General features: G+C 37.4%; 1 protein-coding gene across 4 annotated transcripts in view; it reads left to right on the top strand.

The window, feature by feature from the left end:
* ptprub (protein tyrosine phosphatase receptor type Ub) overlaps window positions 1-19501 on the top strand; it is a 167360-nt gene that overhangs the window by 139418 nt on the left and 8441 nt on the right. For 2 of the 4 annotated variants that reach the window (XM_041234001.1, XM_041234003.1), the window contains 8 exons: window positions 1360-1436; window positions 3048-3065; window positions 7530-7566; window positions 8986-9083; window positions 10072-10188; window positions 10451-10605; window positions 13649-13784; window positions 17569-17718. In XM_041234001.1, the coding sequence (XP_041089935.1) occupies window positions 1360-1436; window positions 3048-3065; window positions 7530-7566; window positions 8986-9083; window positions 10072-10188; window positions 10451-10605; window positions 13649-13784; window positions 17569-17718 (788 nt within the window). The remainder of the gene's footprint in view (window positions 1-1359; window positions 1437-3047; window positions 3066-7529; window positions 7567-8985; window positions 9084-10071; window positions 10189-10450; window positions 10606-13648; window positions 13785-17568; window positions 17719-19501) is intronic. The other 2 variants (XM_041234002.1, XM_041234005.1) reach the window with 1 other exon arrangement.

Genomic DNA, 19501 nt, shown 5'->3' with positions numbered 1-19501 from the left:
ATACAGTTTTTTAGGCAGAAAAGGGACAAGGTTTTGCAGCAGTAATAAGTAATAAAATAGATTCTCGGATTGTGATATTATTGAATTGCTACTATGTAATGTAATAACTATACTTGTTGTGAAGAAGTGAAATTACAAAGAAAATAAGATCAGTTTGACATTTGACCTCAATATAATCCATATATTCTGCTGCAGGTATTAATAATGCAGATTATAACAATACAGGTTTAGGTGGAAAGAACAGGGTTTTCATAGATCGCTTTCCGAAGGAGTGCTAATCAAAGCTTTCAGACAGTGTTCTTATCTTTTCAATAACACTCTCACTGCCCTTCTCTTTTGATGAGTATTTTTTTAAATTATTTTAGTTTAGGATATGCACGCAAATGGTTCTTTTAACTGTAATCATTTCACTCCAGTGGTCAAGCTGCAATTAAACTGTGTGAGTGATTGCACAGCAAGAGATTAGTAACAAGCAAGCAGCTGTGTATTTGTCTAACCAGATTTGTCTAACCAGTGACCTCTTAAAAGTAATTGCAGCTAACAAAATAATTCTAGGAATTTTCTCCGCATGCACAACCATTCATTGTATTCAGCTATAGGTACAAGTTTTGCATCACCCTATAGAATTAACACGTTTCTTCATAAAGTCAAATGACATCGGCTGAATAATGTAACGTTGTCATATTGAATTACATACCGCTTTGTATTTTAACGTACACTTGGAGAAATATTGACAAAAATTGAAAAATGTGACATTTCAAAATCTAACATGAAATACTATACTGCTGTTATGGCTTGTGGAAGACCTTTCCGATTTCATTTTGTAGTTTCTTATATCGCACAATGCTAAATAAAATACCTAAATAATGTTGATATTGTATTTATTTATTTATCTATTTATTTATTTATTTAAAATCATGTCTCAATCCAAAAATTCTAGGTAATGCAAAACTTTTGCCCATAGCTTTAGTACTCGAGGATAAATAAGTCTGTGTTTGCAAGCAGTGCTTGTGATACTGAAATTAGCCCCACCCCTTTTATAGACTTCTTTTCTGTCAATAACCAATCATCTGCAATTCAGCTATTAACATGCTTTGACCCAGAAGAGATATTCTTTTGGAACCCCTATCAGCCCTTACGGGTTACTCAAGAGCCGTCCATAAGATAGCACAGATCTCAAGCATTGAACTTCAGAAGGCTGTTAAAAGATCAACATTATTGACTGTGGCCCAGTGATCAGGATCTCCTCAATAATATGAAGTAGGACATTTATTGTAAGCAAGCTTTGGCTGTCACTCCAAATAGTGACCTTGACGTGACCCTAAAAGCTATCTCTAATTGTTTTTTTTTTTTTTTTAGATGATCGCCATCGAGTCAAGCTGCACCCAATACTAGGGGACCCGAACTCGGACTACATTAACGCCAATTATATTGACGTAAGTGACAGGCTTAGGGTTAATACCTTTGTGGGGGTAAAACCAGGGGATAGTCTGATTTGTGTCCAGATTGTCAGAGTTGTCATAATGGCGTCCTTATATTTGCTGGAGCCAGTGAGTAGGTTTCTTGCATTTTGTTTTTAGAGAATCCTTGACAGTACTCTAAGGCTGAGAAGCACAAGCAAGTGCATTCAGACGAAGGACATAGGCAGCCTTCTCTTGTCTTGGCACAATCTATTATATAGATGTCACAGTAATGTGCATGGCCTTTTCATTGCAAATGGCCTTGTGCAATGAAGCTGTAACAACTGTAAGAAGAGTGTGCACTGGTTCAATAAACCACATTACTGAGCGAAGATAACCTTCACATCTTTGTCATTATAAAAGCTTTCTATTTCAGCACTAATCTCTGATTGAAAGACTTCTGTTGTCTAATTGCCATACTTTGTGATCTCAGTCTAGGAAAAAAAAGTATATGTGAAATTTATTATCATTGGTGCTGCTTATACTTAATTTAAAACCTGCTGAGGAACATTCATCAACCTTTTCTCTCCTTTTCAGTGAAAATCGCAGTGGACTGAATTCAAGTGTAAAGGAAAGAAAATAAATATAACTGTTTTTAAAATGTTAATATGAACACTAAAGCACTATGTATTAGATATAGGATAGTGAGCATCTGTATATGGGTTATATCTACACTCATAAAACCACTCGCTCCTACTTGACCCAGTATGCACAGACGCTCACCGTCGTGCAACCCTGTATTAGAATTGGTATTTGGTGATTGTTATTTTAACTTGGCAGAGAGTGCCACTAGGTGCAGAAAGGATCAGATTTTGTTGACGACCCCAGCTATACCCTCCATCTCTGTAGAGGTCTTCATTTTACAAGGTTACAATCCATTCCAATGTCTCTGTGCTTTCTGATATGTGTTTGTATCCAATTCTTATTCCAATCCTCTTTTTCACTGTGTGCCTCAGTGCGAGTGCTGGTGCCCTTATACAAGTTTACCATAGTAAAGCATAGCAAAGAATACCAATGCATGGTAAAGCATAGGCAAGTATTAAGCATAATAAGGTATGGTGAAGCATATTAAGAGACATGGTAAACTATGCTAATCTTGGGTAAAGCATGGGAAATGGCTGATCTCAATGAGTTTTCATACTGGAGAGAATGGAATTGTCTCTACAGCTGAATCTGACTTTGGACACAATTGGAAAGTTGTGCTTTCTTTCTGATGGGTGCATACTTTATTAAAACATGTTCACGCAAAGGAATTGGTATGGATGACTTGGGTGTGATTTATATTATTAGTGGACTTAATTATTTTAGATGTGTGTCTGTTACATTGCGTCATCCTGTTATGCTGTGACCAAAAAAAAAACACATTTACACACATGAAATACGAGCGCTTCCCCGAACTCATAAAAAAAAAAAAAAAGCTAATTTACACTATTCTCATTTCTCGTACTTGATAAACACACATTCTGCTTTCCAACACCTCTGGCCAGAGATTCTGTTGCTGTCAAACACACTGTTTAACACATTTCAGCTTCCTTTATTAATTAGCTTCTGTCTCTTTTTCTCTTTACTGAACTGCGGCTCTCTTAGATTCGGATAAACAGAGAAGTAAGTACTTCATGACTCTTCTTTCCCTCTATTCACTCCACATAATGTCAAGTCTTCTGACTGTCATCCATAATAATAAAAAAAAAAAAACACGAGTTATTTAAAGTAATTGCAACTAATAAAATATATCCATAAATCACCCCCATCTCAAATGTGTAGTTTTGAAAGAAACACATGTTATAGCACACATGTAATATAATTTCATTATGTGATATCTGTTATTACTTTAGGCTAAGTTTCCATTGCCTTTTTCAGAGGAAATATGTTATAATTCCTGAGTCTAGTGTCTTCTGGGTCATAACTTGTTACTGGCTAAAAGCATGTCAATCAATTGAAGAAACAGCTGATTGGTTATTGACAAAGATGCCATTGAAAGGGTGGGGGGGACTTAATCCTCTAGGTGAACTGACCAAAGAAGTGCAACAGTAACCGACAGCATGGTTTTTGATTTTGTTGATTTCAAAACTGGACATTTGAGATGTCAAGTAAGCTGTGCTGTCCAGTCAGTATTAATCATTTCAAAGCTCCATCACTGATTTTAAAACCCTTCTAAATACAGTATAGTAGAAAACTAGCTATTTTGTCAAGTAAGTGAACCTGTATGTTTACCCAGAAAAAAGCAGTGGTTGAAGACTATAGAACATTAGCAAGATCCTAAAGGAATAGTTTATGCTGTCAGGCTACTCCAGCAAAAATGTAAATGACCACAAAGGGGATGCAGATTCTGTCCCCTCTAACTTTTATTTAGTAATGTTTTTTTTCCATTTACTGACTCAGTTGTACATGGTCAGAATTTGGTCACACACACCTCGCAAATTATTTCTTAAAAACTCAACTCCTAAGGAGTCTTTTCAGAAGCAGCCCCAGTGGTTGAAGTAACAGAAGGTTGCTCAGTAACGATCCAAGCAGAGACAGAAAAGGATAATTAATCAAAACAGATTATTAAACAGGCAAGACAGTCAATATTCAGGTTAAGGAGATAGCATATCCCTTAAGCACAATTTGCCCTTCTTTATGTGAAAGAAAAATGAATGTAAGAAACCACTTTGGCACACGTTTGAGTTCATATATTACCATCTGGGTGGCTTGTTTCTTTCACAAAAAATGAAGAAAAGTAATGTTTTATCACAAATGCATGGCTGCTGTGCTGGGACTTCCAGTGTGGTCTGTACCTTGTGAATATTAATATTTCGAGATTAGCAGTAGCCAGGACAATAGTGAATTTGCTGAGGACATCTTGTGGTTGTTCTTGGACTGTACAGATTAAGTGCTCTAGAACAGTCGTGTGGGGGGCAGGGAGAGTCAGTAAGGGGGGAGGGACTATGACTAAAGGGGCAGTACTGTAAAGCATTAAACTGTTTTTTATACATACATCAATGACAGCTAGTCCAAGTTCTTACCTTTGAAGTGAGCCATTGACGGTCGCTGTAGGACTCGTAGAACCGGAGAAATGTTTGAAGTGACAGTGAAGCTGCAGTGAACAGAGCCGAAACGCTGGCTTCCATGTATGCGGTGCCAATTTTGAAATAAAGCACAAATATTTTAACAGGTGTTTTTTTTCCCCCAGATTTAATGTAAATTGCTTTTTTTCCTAGATTTAACCCAAAAACAAAACAAAAAGTCCAGATTTAGCTATATACATAGATGTTAACAAACACATTCTTCTAAGTTTTGAAATCTGTAAAAAACAAAAAGTTTGGCGTTGTATGTAGAGGAGGTGGGGAAGCAGAGAGATTGGCTCTTCGAGTGGTGTAAGGCCAAATCAAACCGTTTCCATCTCTCTCCCTCCCTTTTAAACCTTAATTAATAGTTCTTAAGCCTTAACTGAGTACCAGATTGTTTAAATTAGCGACGCACTACTAGAAACTAACGCAGTGGAAGTTAATAAGCTGAATTTGGCGATTAGAGCCAGAACGAAATGCAGGTTCAGATAGAATCGGGTGGGATCAATGCACGTCGTTTGTTAACACAATCAAGATATGAGGGTAAAAAGAAACACCTTCTTTTGGTAATTAGTGTTTGATTAAGAAATCAATATGTTTAAAGGGACATCACGTGATCAAAAATAAAACCCGAAAACTAGAAGCTCTAATTATAATATATTACAATATGTCATTAGTAACATACCTTAGAAATACATGTATTATTGTTTTCTAAAAACAACTTTACAAAAGATTGACTGTAATTGATCAATTAACCGAGCAGGTATTAAAAACAAACAAACAAACAAAAAAATAAAGAACCCAGTTGGTGTTTATTCGGTGTGGTTATTTCACAACCCCCATAAAACCTTTCCCCGCCGTGCCCCCCAGGGAGGTCTTATCCCCCAGTTCGAGGACCCCTGCTCCAGACATTTCACACACTCATAACAAGGGGCTTTTTACCCACATGTAGGCCCAGGCTTCAGCAAAACTGTGATCTGTCTTTTTCAACTCTCTGAATAAACATTCACTGGATGTTGTAACAGTGAGTAATGTGTTTGCTATTGTTGTGCAATGATTTGAGCTGGCTATGTTCTGAATGCTAACGTTTTTGGGGGACTGTATAATCTTATAATCGGTAGCCTATCGGCAGGGCACAGGTACAAGGGAAAAAATCACAACTGGCTAACGGCAGTTTTTGTTATTTTAGCCTTTTTTAATGTTTGAATTTCTTCCAGCACAAATTTAATGCTTGGTCAGGCACGTCTATGACGCAAGAACACGGACACTCGTTTTCCCAGTATAATGTGCAAACAAAATGCAAATACGTCAAAAAAGAGCAGTGATTGTGTTTGGATAAAAAATATCTCTAGAAAACAATAGGATAGTGAGTTGACTGCAGCAGAACAGACTTGATGCTGCATTAAATCCAGCGGCAAACTCCAAGTACAATATTATTCTGATCCTTTAAAAAAAAAAAAAAAAAAAAGAAAAACTTCCAAGGAGTTGTGGGCTCTCTAAAAGTTAAGTGGGAATTACCTTTTGTAATTTTTGTTTATCTTGATTTAATCTGCATTAATTGCAAGTGTATTCATTGGCATTTTCATTACTGTGCCGTCTTGTTGAGTAACAAATTCAAGTTTGACTGAATTTTGGACATTTTCTAGCTGCTACATTTATAATGGAAACTCACTGCAGGACTCATGATATGATCCTAGTAAAGAAGACTCCTTTACAACCACTGAGAAATAAAAGCACCAAATGACCTTTTTAAAACAATAAATACATAACAAAAAACACGTTAGCTAGTAAGCTCGTTTCTTCCATAGGTTTGTTAGGGAAATTGTGATTTTTTTTTTTTTTTTTTGATAGTTCACTTGGATTTTAAGTTAGAAAACATTTGAAATTGAACATAGTGACACCAGGTGGTTAGCTGTTATAACTGAGACAAGTGTCTTCTAGGGAAAGTTAAATCAGAATTTTCTACAAACATGTATTTGTTTGTTTGCTTTTTTTTTTTTTTTTTTTTAAAGGAGTGTTTTATTGGAAGTACTGTTTTCATACTAAAATAATAGGAGTTTGGTCCATTTATTTATTTATTTATTTAGGTGAGCAATGAGTTCTGTGTGTTTTTAAATTCCTTAAAAAAAAAAAAAAAAAAAAAAAATGGATCAGCTTCGAAGGTCAGATTTCATGGTTAAAGACACTTCAAAGAAGTTGGATCAAAGATGATTAGATCCAGTTTATTTAACCGTAGAAATGAACCTTAAGGCCAGTTTTAATTTTTGAAAAATCTATTGTCTAGATAGAAAACATGTCTAAAGATCACGAAAGACTACAAATTGCACACTGTCATAGTGATCGCACTACTGTATAAGTACATCATTTGAAGTAAATCTAATTCAATCCCACACTATACTAGCATGTATTATTAAACCCAGTGACATACTGTAGGATTCAATATGAAAAAAAAAAAGCAAAAAACAACACCACCGCTATACCTTATCCTAATGCAGTCAATAAATGATTGGCCCCTGTGACAGAATGTCCTGATGAGTAAATAGACAAGTGCTCCGGGTTGAGATGCAAATGCGCTCGTGTTTATTTAAACAAAACAAAATATTTGAACAAACGAAACACTCTTGCACTCTCTCAGTCTCCTTTCTCCAGCTAACCAGCCCCGATGAGCGGCTGATCCACTCTTTATATGTATACAAGACCATCTCCACATCGGTAATCGCTTCATTAATCTGGAGATGGCCACATTATACATGAGGAACTCTAACCCCATCCATGCTGTAAAACAACAATAACACAACATCATTTTAAACAAACACAAAACAGTACATTTTAAATAATAATAACACAAAATAAACACAGGGGGCAGGGTGTACCCTGTCACAGCCCCCATCACGTCCTATTCTATTGCTACCCAGCAGTACAGTAAAATACATTGACATGTGATTGAATGCTGTCGGTAGTTAATGGTATAGTCTGTCTAAAAAGAGTACGGCTGTATAAATCTATTGTTTCTCTGTTTCAGGGTTATCACAGATCAAATCACTTCATAGCAACACAAGGTAAGTGACTGCAAGTCAGATCACAAGTACTGTAACTAGAAGTAACAGGGCTTCATCAGACTGTGTTACATGAGAATGTTACCCTCCAGGGAAGTTCAAAAGAGTCTAAAAGCATGGCTTGCAAACAGATTTATTTAAACTAGTGCAGTACCAGGTATCATGTTTTAAAATAAAAGTACATGTTTGCTAAAACATGCGTTTCTTTCAAAACTGCACTTTTGAGACCTTTTATAATGAATGCATGTGCAAGGCATAGAAAATATGTGGAACTATTTTTTTGGGAGCTACCATTGCTTCTAATACACATCTTGGTATCAGTCAGTCACCAGGATCTGGACAAGCACTGATGGGCTGAATGGCCTGCTCTCATTTTGTAAACGTTCTTATGGCAAGTAGTGACATATTCAGCAGCATGCTGTTTCCTGTAATACATATTTTAATGTCGCTTTCAAAATGTTATATTTATGTAAAATCACATTCATGTGCAGATACTGTATAACCATGTGCGTATGTGCTTAAATATGCACATGTTCATTCCATAGTATGCACAGGCACACACCTACACATGGTTATATATGTACATACATATGAATCTACATATAATTTAAACACCCACAGTCAGCACTCCAGATAAGGTTTTGGATCTGGGAGTAACTTGCCCTCTAATTTTAACACTGAGAGAGTAACACTTATATTCATGGGGTACAGTGCAACATTACCTTGAAGTCATGAGTAATCTCAATTTAAATATTGTACGGTCTTTAATGGTAATGGGGTAGGCATTAAAGAGCCTTCTATTTGAACTGCAATGCTACTTTGAACTACTGTGCAACCCTGTGTGTGCTATACAAGGTTTTTATCGGCTCGGCGCATTTTTTCGAGGTAAATGACTAGCAGATCAAATTAATTTAAAGCAACACTATAATTTGGCATAGTTGCCAAGCTCCTCTTGAAAGAGCTGATGTACACTTCTGAGCTCTACATTTATTATCCCCGTCAAGGGATGCAATCCCTGGCAACAGCGATACAGTGAAGACATCTTCTAAATGTGTGTCAGCAGGTCGCATTTTAGATTGTTCCATATAGCTGGAAAACTGCTTATCCAATTGTGATGAATCTTAGTATTATTAACATAATTTAGCCTAACGTATGGGAGGTATTAGATTCTGGGGATATAGCATGCTACGTTTGTCACTCTTATATTTCTGCATACATGTGGAAAAACGCTTCAAATGCGACTTGGTAGTAGCGTTGTTGGGAGTGTCAGATTGTGGAGATAATGGAGGAGGCTATAATAAACCACCATGGGCAAACTCAGAGCTGGCTCACTAAGCTAGATATCTAGATCTTTCCCTGAGTTATTTTGTATGCTTGCTCACAGTTGTTGGTTCTTGTTACAACACCCTTTTCCTACACCAGGTCCCAAACAGGAGTCGGTGTATGACTTCTGGAGGATGGTGTGGCAGGAGAACTGCTTCAGCATAGTCATGATCACCAAGCTGGTGGAAGTTGGGAGGGTGAGTACAGTGCTCTGCTATTGTTAGACTGCCTGTTCAAGTGTGAACAGTATGTGTTGATTGGTATGCTGGGATCATGCGCTCAATAATCTCTACAGAACAACTGGGTCAATGACCAGAGGATGTTTTCTATCCGCTTCGCTTCAGAAGTAAACCCTTAATAGCAAATTGTGCCAGGTTAGTTTGCTGCATAATAAAATGCAACTTTGTAAATTCTTTTGCTCCCCAGCATGCTCATAACTGGCCAGTTCACCAGGCATTCCAGTTTTCAGAACATTATACATGGAAAGACCTATAATGCATATAATGGACCCACTACTGTATATTGGGGATTGTTGGGAATGAGTCACAAAGGAGGTGAACTACTTAACCTGATTGTATAGTATATAAGGCCTAGAGCAGTTAGCTTTGAGTTATTTAGCTGTAAACTGGCAGTAATAGAGATGCATCAGGGTTATTAAGGTATGATAGAGGGTGCCTGACTAGTCAAGGGCATATGCGTGCAATTGTAAGTGTCAAGATACTGATCAGCCAATGAGAGGTAACTGGCGAGTGGCAGTGGAAGATGGGAGATGCAGGGAAAAGCAGTAACTGCTGGTGAGCTAGCACCCTCATATACTGCCTACATTTATATTTCTATTAGAAAGAAACTATTTTTGACAGTTTTCTGCCCAGTACAAAGCAACAATTGGCAAAGATGACCCTTATACAATTCCCCTTAGAAAAGGCATTGCAAAATGTAATAAAGCATAGCAAAAGGATGGTAAAGCAGAGGGTAAGCATTGTAAGGCCTAGAGCATGTTAGAAACATGGTATCGGGCACAGAGTGTCAGCAGTATAAATGAATTCCAGTGGTTTTCATGAGAACACTGCTGAGTATACCAGATACAGGGGGCACAAGGTAAACCATGATAAGATCGGTACTACAAGCTTCGTGCATTTAGATGACAGCTAGCACATGTTTTCATCCTTCTTCTACATCTTCCAGGTGAAATGCTGCAAGTATTGGCCTGATGATACAGAAATATACGGGGACATTAAGATTACACTTCTGAATACAGAGACGTTGTCGGAGTATACAGTTCGTACATTCACCCTGGAGAGGGTACGTTACAACTTCTGTTCTAATAGTTTATGCTAACACAGACTATACTATGAGAGAGAGAGAGAGAATGAGAATACATGGTAAAAAAGAATACACACTTACTACTAGGTTAGTATGTGCCATTCTTAATGTATTTACTGTGTTTTGATTGTGGTATACTTTAATAGACTTTTAGAAGCCAATTAGAAAATTGAGTCCACAGTGTTATAGCGCCCTTATCAACAAAGTCTTTAATGGGTGATTCTGTTTTGTGTTCTGTCAGAGGGGTTACTCAGCAAAACATGAAGTGCACCAGTTCCACTTCACATCGTGGCCTGACCACGGGGTACCCTACCACGCCACGGGGCTGCTGGCCTTCATTCGCAGAGTCAAGGCCTCCACGCCGCCCGACGCCGGCCCAGTCGTCGTGCACTGCAGGTAGGGCTGTGCTTCACACTCTGACACCCCCCTCTACTGGTTAATGATTGGAACACGATGACTATGTTGAGGTCTGTTGAGGTCCATTTGATGGGGTCAGCCATCACTAATTTTGTGTAGGCAGATTCAAATGTAATTTTTAATTTTTGTCTTTCCCTTGCTTAAAATTATTCAGAGTTCTGTTGCTCAATTATCAGTCCTAGTTGCTGGGTCCTTTTGAGTATTTCTTGTTTAAAAGAAATAACATAATGTGGTGAACAGTTGAATATGAAGTCGGTGGAGCTTGCACAGTTGACAAGTCACACTAATTCACTATGGGAACAATAGAACTCCAAACTGCTCAGAAGGGTTGTAAACATCTTAAAGATAAGGGGTAGGTCAAATAAATAAATACAATAACATACACTGCAATAACATTTAGCTTAATACAATAACATTTAGTTTCCCTTCATAATGGTTCGGATTGTCATAAAGGGGTTGTGTTCCTCTAATGCACTGCTGGCACATTAATGGTTAAAACTCAGTTGAAAGTATTGTGCTAGCTGGGGCCCAGCACTGCTGTATATTATAAATGATATCTATGCAGTCAGCACTTTACACGCACTCTCAAACTTATTATTGTGCCCTTGCAGCATTGATGTTAGCTCCAGCCTGACTCAATTAAACTTCAAAAGAACAATCTGCATTCACATTAAACTAATAGGGCACATGTGCAAATCAATACATTAGCATCATTTAATTAACAGCATGCAGACTCAAATAATAAAAAAAAAAAACTTATTGAAATGCAATTAGAAACGTTGTGTTGTGATGCTTTAGTAACAGAGCTGTCATATGCATTTGAAGGATTTAAAAAACGTTAGTCATTGGATACCGTCAGCATGGATTGAATATTTTAGTGACCATGAAACATGCTTCAGACAGCCAACTTTGTAGCCCGGAAGTTTGCCGAAGATGCACATTTAGTTTAGGGATAGTGTGATAGTATACGACTGACTGGACTTGTATAAGAATTATGTGTTTGTATGTTCCGTGTGTTCTCAAGTTTTGCACCTACAGTCCTTTAAAAAAGAAAAATCCCTTCGGACACAAACTGAAATTGATTCATGGCTCCCCTATCCTGCCATCTTACTGCGTGACATTGAATGATCTGTCGAGACAAAACCTCGTTATCTAAACATTGCCTGCCCTCCAGGGGCCTGCACATTTACCATAGCAGCAAGGGTTAGGAGAATGCAGTTGTTATTTGAGAGGTGCTAGGATGAGGTCAGAACAGCATGAATAAACTCCGATATACTGCAGCAGTTAATCTACAGTCCACTACAACTCGGCTAAGCAAGCTGCCATTGGTACCAATGTACAGCTGGGATTCAACTGAAACTGAATACAGTGTTCCGTTTGTTACAATCTTTATTATTAATAATAATAATAATAATAATAATAATAATAATAATAATAATAATAATAATAATAATAATAATAGTCCCATTTGCAGAGTCCTAATCAGAAGATCCAGTCAATTAGCTTAGCTGATTTGTGTAAGTGGGCTAAGTTAGAGTCAACATGGGAACCAATCCACAGACCAGTATGTACAAAATATTAACTAGACTCTTAAATAATTTGAAGAAACATTACCTGTGGATTGTAGTGCAAATATAATTTGACCACATTATGTCCCTTCTCTTTATAAAGGTAATCTAATTATCATTGTTTGTTTCCATTGCTTTGGTTTTTAACATTGACTAAAGCATGATTTGCACAGACTAAAAATCTGGTGTCCTCAGAGTTGGTCAAAAGCAGAGGACATCTTGTAATGTCCCAGGCATGTGCTAGTTTTCAATGAAATGTGATGTCCAGAGAAGGCGCTTTTGTGCCTGATTTGTAAACAATTAAACAGATGCAAATAACCTGTGCAAGATAAAGGCAGAACACAACATATCAACTGAACGCCTTTTCGCTTCTCCAAATATTTCGCTTTTTTTTTTTTTCCAGTGCCAATTATGTTTTGTATTTTCACCCGTCCCCAGTTTGGCTGTGCCCAGTCGTAGTGTTTTACTGAACTGGAGCATCTTAGGCCAGATGGTACAATTGCAAAATTATATTATGGTATTTAAAGGCTGGTATTGCTTTGAGGCGAATACCCCGGAAATGCTTTTATCAATTCTAATTATTCTGACATGGTTTACTCTCACAGGACTAAAAAGACACAGGATACTTGAGTTTGACATTTTACCGGAGATCCCGATGTCCTGTAAAAAAAATTGGAGGACCTCAAAGAAAACTATCTGAGAATTTTGTCTGTAAAAATTCCAAGGCCACCTGTTTATGTGGTGATTTGTAGTCCCGTGCGAATCTGGCTTTAATATCTGTCATTTAAATTAATGCTTTCCTTGGTATTTAGTGTTTTACTATTTTATTGCTGACTTTGGTTGCTTCCAACAGTTACAGGAAATAGATTTCTATGTTAACTAAAATAGCCCTGCAGTGCTGTATGGGCCTGGTTCGCCCACATTGCTGAGTGATTCACTGTGCTCTCTCCCGGGTCTATGAGGCTGGTTCACCCACATTGCTGAGTGATTCACTGTGCTCTCTCCTGGGTCTGTGGGGCTGGTTCACCCTCATTGCTGAGTGATTCACTGTGCTCTCTCCCGGGTCTATGAGGCTGGTTCACCCACATTGCTGAGTGATTCACTGTGCTCTCTCCCTGGGTCTGTGGGGCTGGTTCACCCACATTGCTGAGTGATTCACTGTGCTCTCTCCCGGGTCTGTGGGGCTGGTTCACCCACATTGCTGAGTGATTCACTGTGCTCTCTCCTGGGTCTGTGGGGCTGGTTCACCCACATTGCTGAGTGATTCACTGTGCTCTCTCCTGGGTCTGTGGGGCTGGTTCACCCTCATTGCTGAGTGATTCACTGTGCTCTCTCCCGGGTCTATGAGGCTGGTTCACCCACATTGCTGAGTGATTCACTGTGCTCTCTCCTGGGTCTGTGGGGCTGGTTCACCCTCATTGCTGAGTGATTCACTGTGCTCTCTCCCGGGTCAGTGTTGGGGCTGGAAGGACAGGTTGCTACATCGTCCTGGATGTCATGCTGGATATGGCAGAGTGTGAGGGAGTGGTGGACGTTTACAACTGTGTCAAGACTCTCTGCTCGCGACGCATAAACATGATCCAGACAGAGGTGAGTAGTAACGGAGATTCAAATAGTAAGCATATCAATAACAATGGAGCTGTACCTCGGCATTGTTGTTTGCTTTAAGTGTTTTTTATATAAAACAGCATTCCTGTGTTCCAGTATAGGTCTCCCGGAGCTGCAGTTCAAAACATATTCCTCTTTTAATTAAATTTTTAAATTAACTTTTTTATGAGAGTTCATAAAATGAGCAGGTGCCCACAATCAAGCCTGTGATAATTATAATCTGCACTTTTCCCTGCATGGTTCGTTGGAGCTACTGCAGCAGGTAATAAATCCTAACAGACTTGGGTAACTTTTTAAGTTGGAAAATGAAGATTTTGCAGTCACTCACAATGGATAAAGAAGTGTTCAAGAAATTAGGTGTTTGATTGAAAAAAAATGAAAATAATGTAAATTCAAAGAAATAGTAGAAATTCAAGTTTTTTGAAGAACATCAAAGAAAAGTCTTACACTATTAATGTAATAATAATACAAATATATGTATATACCTATGAATAATAATAATAATAATAATAATAATAATAATAATAATAATAATAATAATAATAATAATAATAATAATAATAATTGAAGTCCACTATCAAAGTCACAAGAAGCTGTAAAAAGTTTATCTTCTCGTAACAATGCTGAGTGTATAGATAATAAGATTTCAATAAAATATTAGTAGAGGCCTTTTTGCACAGGGAGATCACGGCAGACCCAAGTCGCTTCAAAGCAGAGAACCGCTGATGAAAGGTATTAACTATTTTTAATATTAATACCCAGTAATATTATTAGTGGGTATTGAACCTGCAGCCTGTGCCCAGCTGCTGTACTAACTGAGTATTAAAACAGCTCTTCCAGGCTCTCCCTTCTTCTTTGTTTTTGTGTTGTCAATGATGGATGACAGTGTGAGGGAGCAGAGAATGTAGTGTTCTCAAGGTAAGGCTCTCTAGTAGTACACACACACACACACACACACACACAGAAATACACCTTTCACACTGCCGGCATTCACAAGCAAGACAGTGCCCTTGAACACACATATAACTTAATAGAGAAAGAGGTGCGAACAGCTAAGGAAGTAATAGCCTGTGCTCTGATGAAGTGTCCTTGACAGGCAGCTTCCCTCTCTTCTGAGGTTTTACCGTAGTACACCCCAGCAGTTCAAAGTGCACAGTTTGCTTTCGGCTGTCAATGTGTTCAGCTTCTCATTGCCGCTCTTCTTAAAAACCTTGTGTATCTGTTTTTTCTTTGAATTTAGATGAGCAAAAACAACACCTTTTAAGCAAGGTTTTCCAAGAGCAGCAACATTTTGTGGTTTTTAAGAAAGTTTAATACTTGAAAGAATCTGTAATTTGAACATTGAATCCATGTCATGCCTTTTTATTTATCTTTCATGGTGCACCTTTGAGCTGATTTATATAAAAATTTATGAAAAATGAAGTCCTCTTTAAATCTAAATTAAGCGGCTGCGTTCTGTGAATTTCTTTCCTTAGATCAAGCTCTGCATCTGTGAAATATTCCAAAATGTGGTAGCGTTTATTATTAAACAAAGATCCATAACAAATATGCTAAATCTCTCGATACTAGTTCTATCAAATAGAATTATGCACAATGAATAGAGGGCTAACATTAATCTTACAAGTACATGGACTCGCACCACGCCAGACAGGGCGAAAGTACATTTTCTAACCAAGGCTTAATGTTCTTCTATGAGATTTGTATGCTAAAAGAACACCCTGCAGTTTTTAAAAGAAACACGTTACTTTACCTTTAGGGTATCCCGTGCTTTCCGTATCGCAGCACATTTTTTTTCCAACCTACTCCTTATGGCTTTGATATTTTTTCATATTTACATCACAGATAAATAAATTAAGCAACTTTTTTGTTTTCAACTTTTACTTGCAAATGTTTGCAAAAAATAAATAAATAAAATTGTCTTTTAAACATCACAGGGTACCCATTTCACGCTCTTCCCTGCAACAATGCTGGTGCTCTGATTGAAATGACGTATGGTGGGAACAGAAAACCAGCATTGTTGCAGGAGGGAGCATGATCTGGGTACACCGCGATCCTTAGAACACATTACATTTTCTCCTGACGTACGCTTCCGAGTAAATGTTGAGAAATGTATTGACCAGCTCATTTATGACCCATGATGTGTGATTATAAATTTAAACAGAGTCAGCAATATGATTACAAATATAACGCTGCAGTAGGGACCATACGGGACACAGCAAAGGAAATATAAGGAGTTTCTTGTAAATTTCTCAATCGGTTCGGTTACCCTTTTTACAATAAATCATATTTATGTTATCTTAGAAAACAATCAACTGACACACTCCATTTTTCAACTGCACTTCTGAGCTTGATCAACCCAAAGATGGCAATTGCACTAAATGGGCCAACACTTTAATAAACACTTCTCAATAAAAGAAATGGCAATAGCAGTATTTAATTACCATTGAAAGTTAAGTATTTGGTAGCAGTGTGTTCAGACAGCTAAATAATTGATTGAGTGTTTACCTGACAGTTGACCATGTATTCTTGTGAGCACTCTTATAGCCACCCACCAAGATTCCTCATATCGCAAAAGGCATTTACATTTTAAATTCTGCTATATAAGATTAATGCTCTTATGTTAGTCAAAAGCTGCACGTATTAATTTACTGAGTTTTTAGTGTAGATGTTTCATAACTCAACCCAGTTTTTCTAATGACTCGGTCTAAGTGATGATGACAAGCAGTTAGAAATGATTGTACCTCATAAGTGACGTTGATGCCTGTAACCCACAAGAGTCAAGACCTCTGGTGGGTTTGTAATTGCTAAAAGAACAGGGTAGAAATATAATAGTCTGTCATCTAGCCTGATTCATACCACTTACGAGTTATGTTTGCTCTGAAGAGCCAGCTTTAACATGTTGGTATGGCAATGCTTCTTTCTGAAGGGTGTTCAGTTTGATATTAAAATGACATTTATGTATGGTTGTTGAGTACACCTTTCAATAGTTGCCCCATCTGTGAATTGTTTTACAAATCGCTTTCCACATGTTTATATATAGCAAAGGTGGTTTCGTCACAAAACTGCAGAGTTCCAGTTTTCCCATGGTAATAATATGCATTTCCATTTACCATGGGTTGCATTATTTTTTTAATCTGCTTTACCATATTTCTCTGTGCTTTTTACAATGCATTCACAATGCTTTATTAACCACTATGCAAAAAAAGCCAGTCTCCTCTGCATTTATGATTATGGAGCTTTTAACCTCATCTCACTGGTGGGATCAGAGCATCATATATCACCATTACTACCTGCAGCAGCAGGTTATAGACATCATCTAAACCTCAGTGTGGCAAAAAAACATGTAAGGGGATCTCTTGTTTCTTAGGGGTATACATACAGCTTTTATTTTGTGAGTGAAATTCTTGTCATGAATTCCAGTCTTGACTAAATTCAGACAATAACAATCAGGATTTCCGGTGAGTTAAGACATTTTAAATGTTTTTTGGTGCACTGTTCAAGAAAGATACTTGATGGTTTTTCTGAAATGTATTACATTTAAAAAATATAAATAGTAGAAAAAAATGAATAGCAGAAGTATTGAAAAATGAAATACAGGCTCATAAAACCATACCGAATTTTTGAATTAAGGAAAACCACTAAGGTTTCAGGTTTCAATTGGAAGGCTGATGGGAATCATACCATGAGCAAGAAAACCAAGGCAAGTGCATTCTCGTTTATCACAGCCCTTTGTTTTCTGATGTGGTTCTGTTCCTTTGTGTTCCAGGAGCAGTACGTTTTCATCCACGATGCCATCCTGGAGGCCTGTCTGTGTGGCGAAACCGCTATCCCCGTCAGTGAATTCAGTCTTACCTACAAGGAGATGCTGAGAGTGGATTCCCAAAGCAACTCGTCACAGCTGAGAGAGGAGTTTCAGGTAAGCTCAACAGAGATTTATTTGGGCATTTTACTCACATATTTGGATTCACATGGATGATATCATCAGGCTAATCATTTGTGGCTCTGATTTTGACTCAAAAAGTGACCTGACTGTGTTTAAATGTTTATTTAACAATACTGTATATTGTTTTGCAGTAGTAATTAATTCTTTTTGAGCAAGATTTATTATCTATAATTAGATTATATGGGATGTCTGTGATGTAGCTATAGTTGCAGATCTGCAAGATGCATTTATTATTATTTTACTAGTTATTTTTAGGCTTGTCATGATGGTGGGGGTGGGGGGGCTTTTAACAGCACAAGTAATCTTAATTTGTTCAAATTAAGAAAAACCCTTTCTCATTACAAGATAATATACAAATGCTTTGCTTTTCAAGATGACAACTAACATTGAAATGAAAATTGCAGGAAGTGTCCATCTGAAGGTTAATGGCAGCAGTGTTTACCTACTGCAGTCAGTGGTACTTGTAGCTGTTCTAGCAAGACAAAGATCCCCAAAATAATCTCCTTTTAAATAAGGCACGGCCCTACAAGAAACACATGATGTTATCTTTGCTGGTCCCTGTGTTGTATATATGCGAGTAAAAATAAAGATTTTCCTTAATCAAGTTTCCCTGCTTTGCATACCGTTTCTAAACATAAAACAAACTATTGATACTGCTTTATTGTTGCCTCCATATTGTTCCCACATTTAAATAAGTAAAAAATAAATAAAAATAAACCCTGACTATAATTTTGAAAGTTCCAATCAGTTGCTTAGCAACGACCCATGAGTGGATTGAACAAAAATGATGCTGCTTATTTTCTCTGTCTTGTACTGTATTATAGACTCAGCACATCTGAACTGCAATTGGCAAATGGTTTACACATCTAGAAAACAGCCAATCCCTGTGCAATTGTTTTACAACCACTCATTTTGAACAACTTTTTTTTTTTATGTCAATAAAAAGGGGAAAACAACTAACATTAAATGACCTATTGAGCAGTAATGGGCTGTTCGCACTCTCAAATTGCTCCACATCTTCAGCAGTTGTCTATTTGGTTGGTAATGTTTCAATTATTGATTGCTCGTCTACCTGGCCTGATTTTAGTTGGCTCACAGAAGCTTGCATCCTTGCAATGACTGCCTCTCTCGCATGCACACTGTTGTTTGTAAGTGCTTTAAATGAATCTACTTTTAAACAATATTAACTTCTATAGAGATTACTTACTTACTCTGACTAACATTAAAAAAAAACTAAAAAAAAACTGAGGTGCTTGTAAGTCATTAGACAGGCATGCCAGTATATGAGAGGCAAAATAAAAGACATGCAGCTAATATTAATGACGTTAATTTTTTTTTTATAGTGTGGACTTTGTAACTCTATAGGCCTGTATATTTTAATGTTACAGTGTAGATCTGTATATTGTAATCTGTCTTTTGCAAGTGTTGGGGCCTGTATTCTAGAACAGTAGCTGTTCTGTTTGTACAGTGCTTTGAGGTGTCTCTGTACAAAATGCCATCAATAAGTTGAAAGTTGTTGTGCAGTGCAGTAGCTTTCTCTACACTACTCTGTTTACCCCTGAACCTCCTCTAAACCTGTCCACAGTCTTCATGCTCTTAATTCAATTTTTGGATCATAAACATTATTCCTGGCACCAGCAGCTCTTACAAATGAACACATTTGTTTTTTTTCTTTTTTACATTACTCAACAAAAGTAAGCCACAGTGCAGGAAAACTGAAGGTACAGTGAAATGTCTCATAAAAATCTGCTAGCAT

The sequence above is a fragment of the Polyodon spathula genome, chromosome 32 (genome assembly GCF_017654505.1).
Source record: "Polyodon spathula isolate WHYD16114869_AA chromosome 32, ASM1765450v1, whole genome shotgun sequence".
Classification (NCBI taxonomy): Eukaryota; Metazoa; Chordata; class Actinopteri; order Acipenseriformes; family Polyodontidae; genus Polyodon; species Polyodon spathula.
The sequence above is the reverse complement of the archived record's forward strand: the minus strand, read 5'-3'. Positions and strand labels throughout refer to the sequence as shown.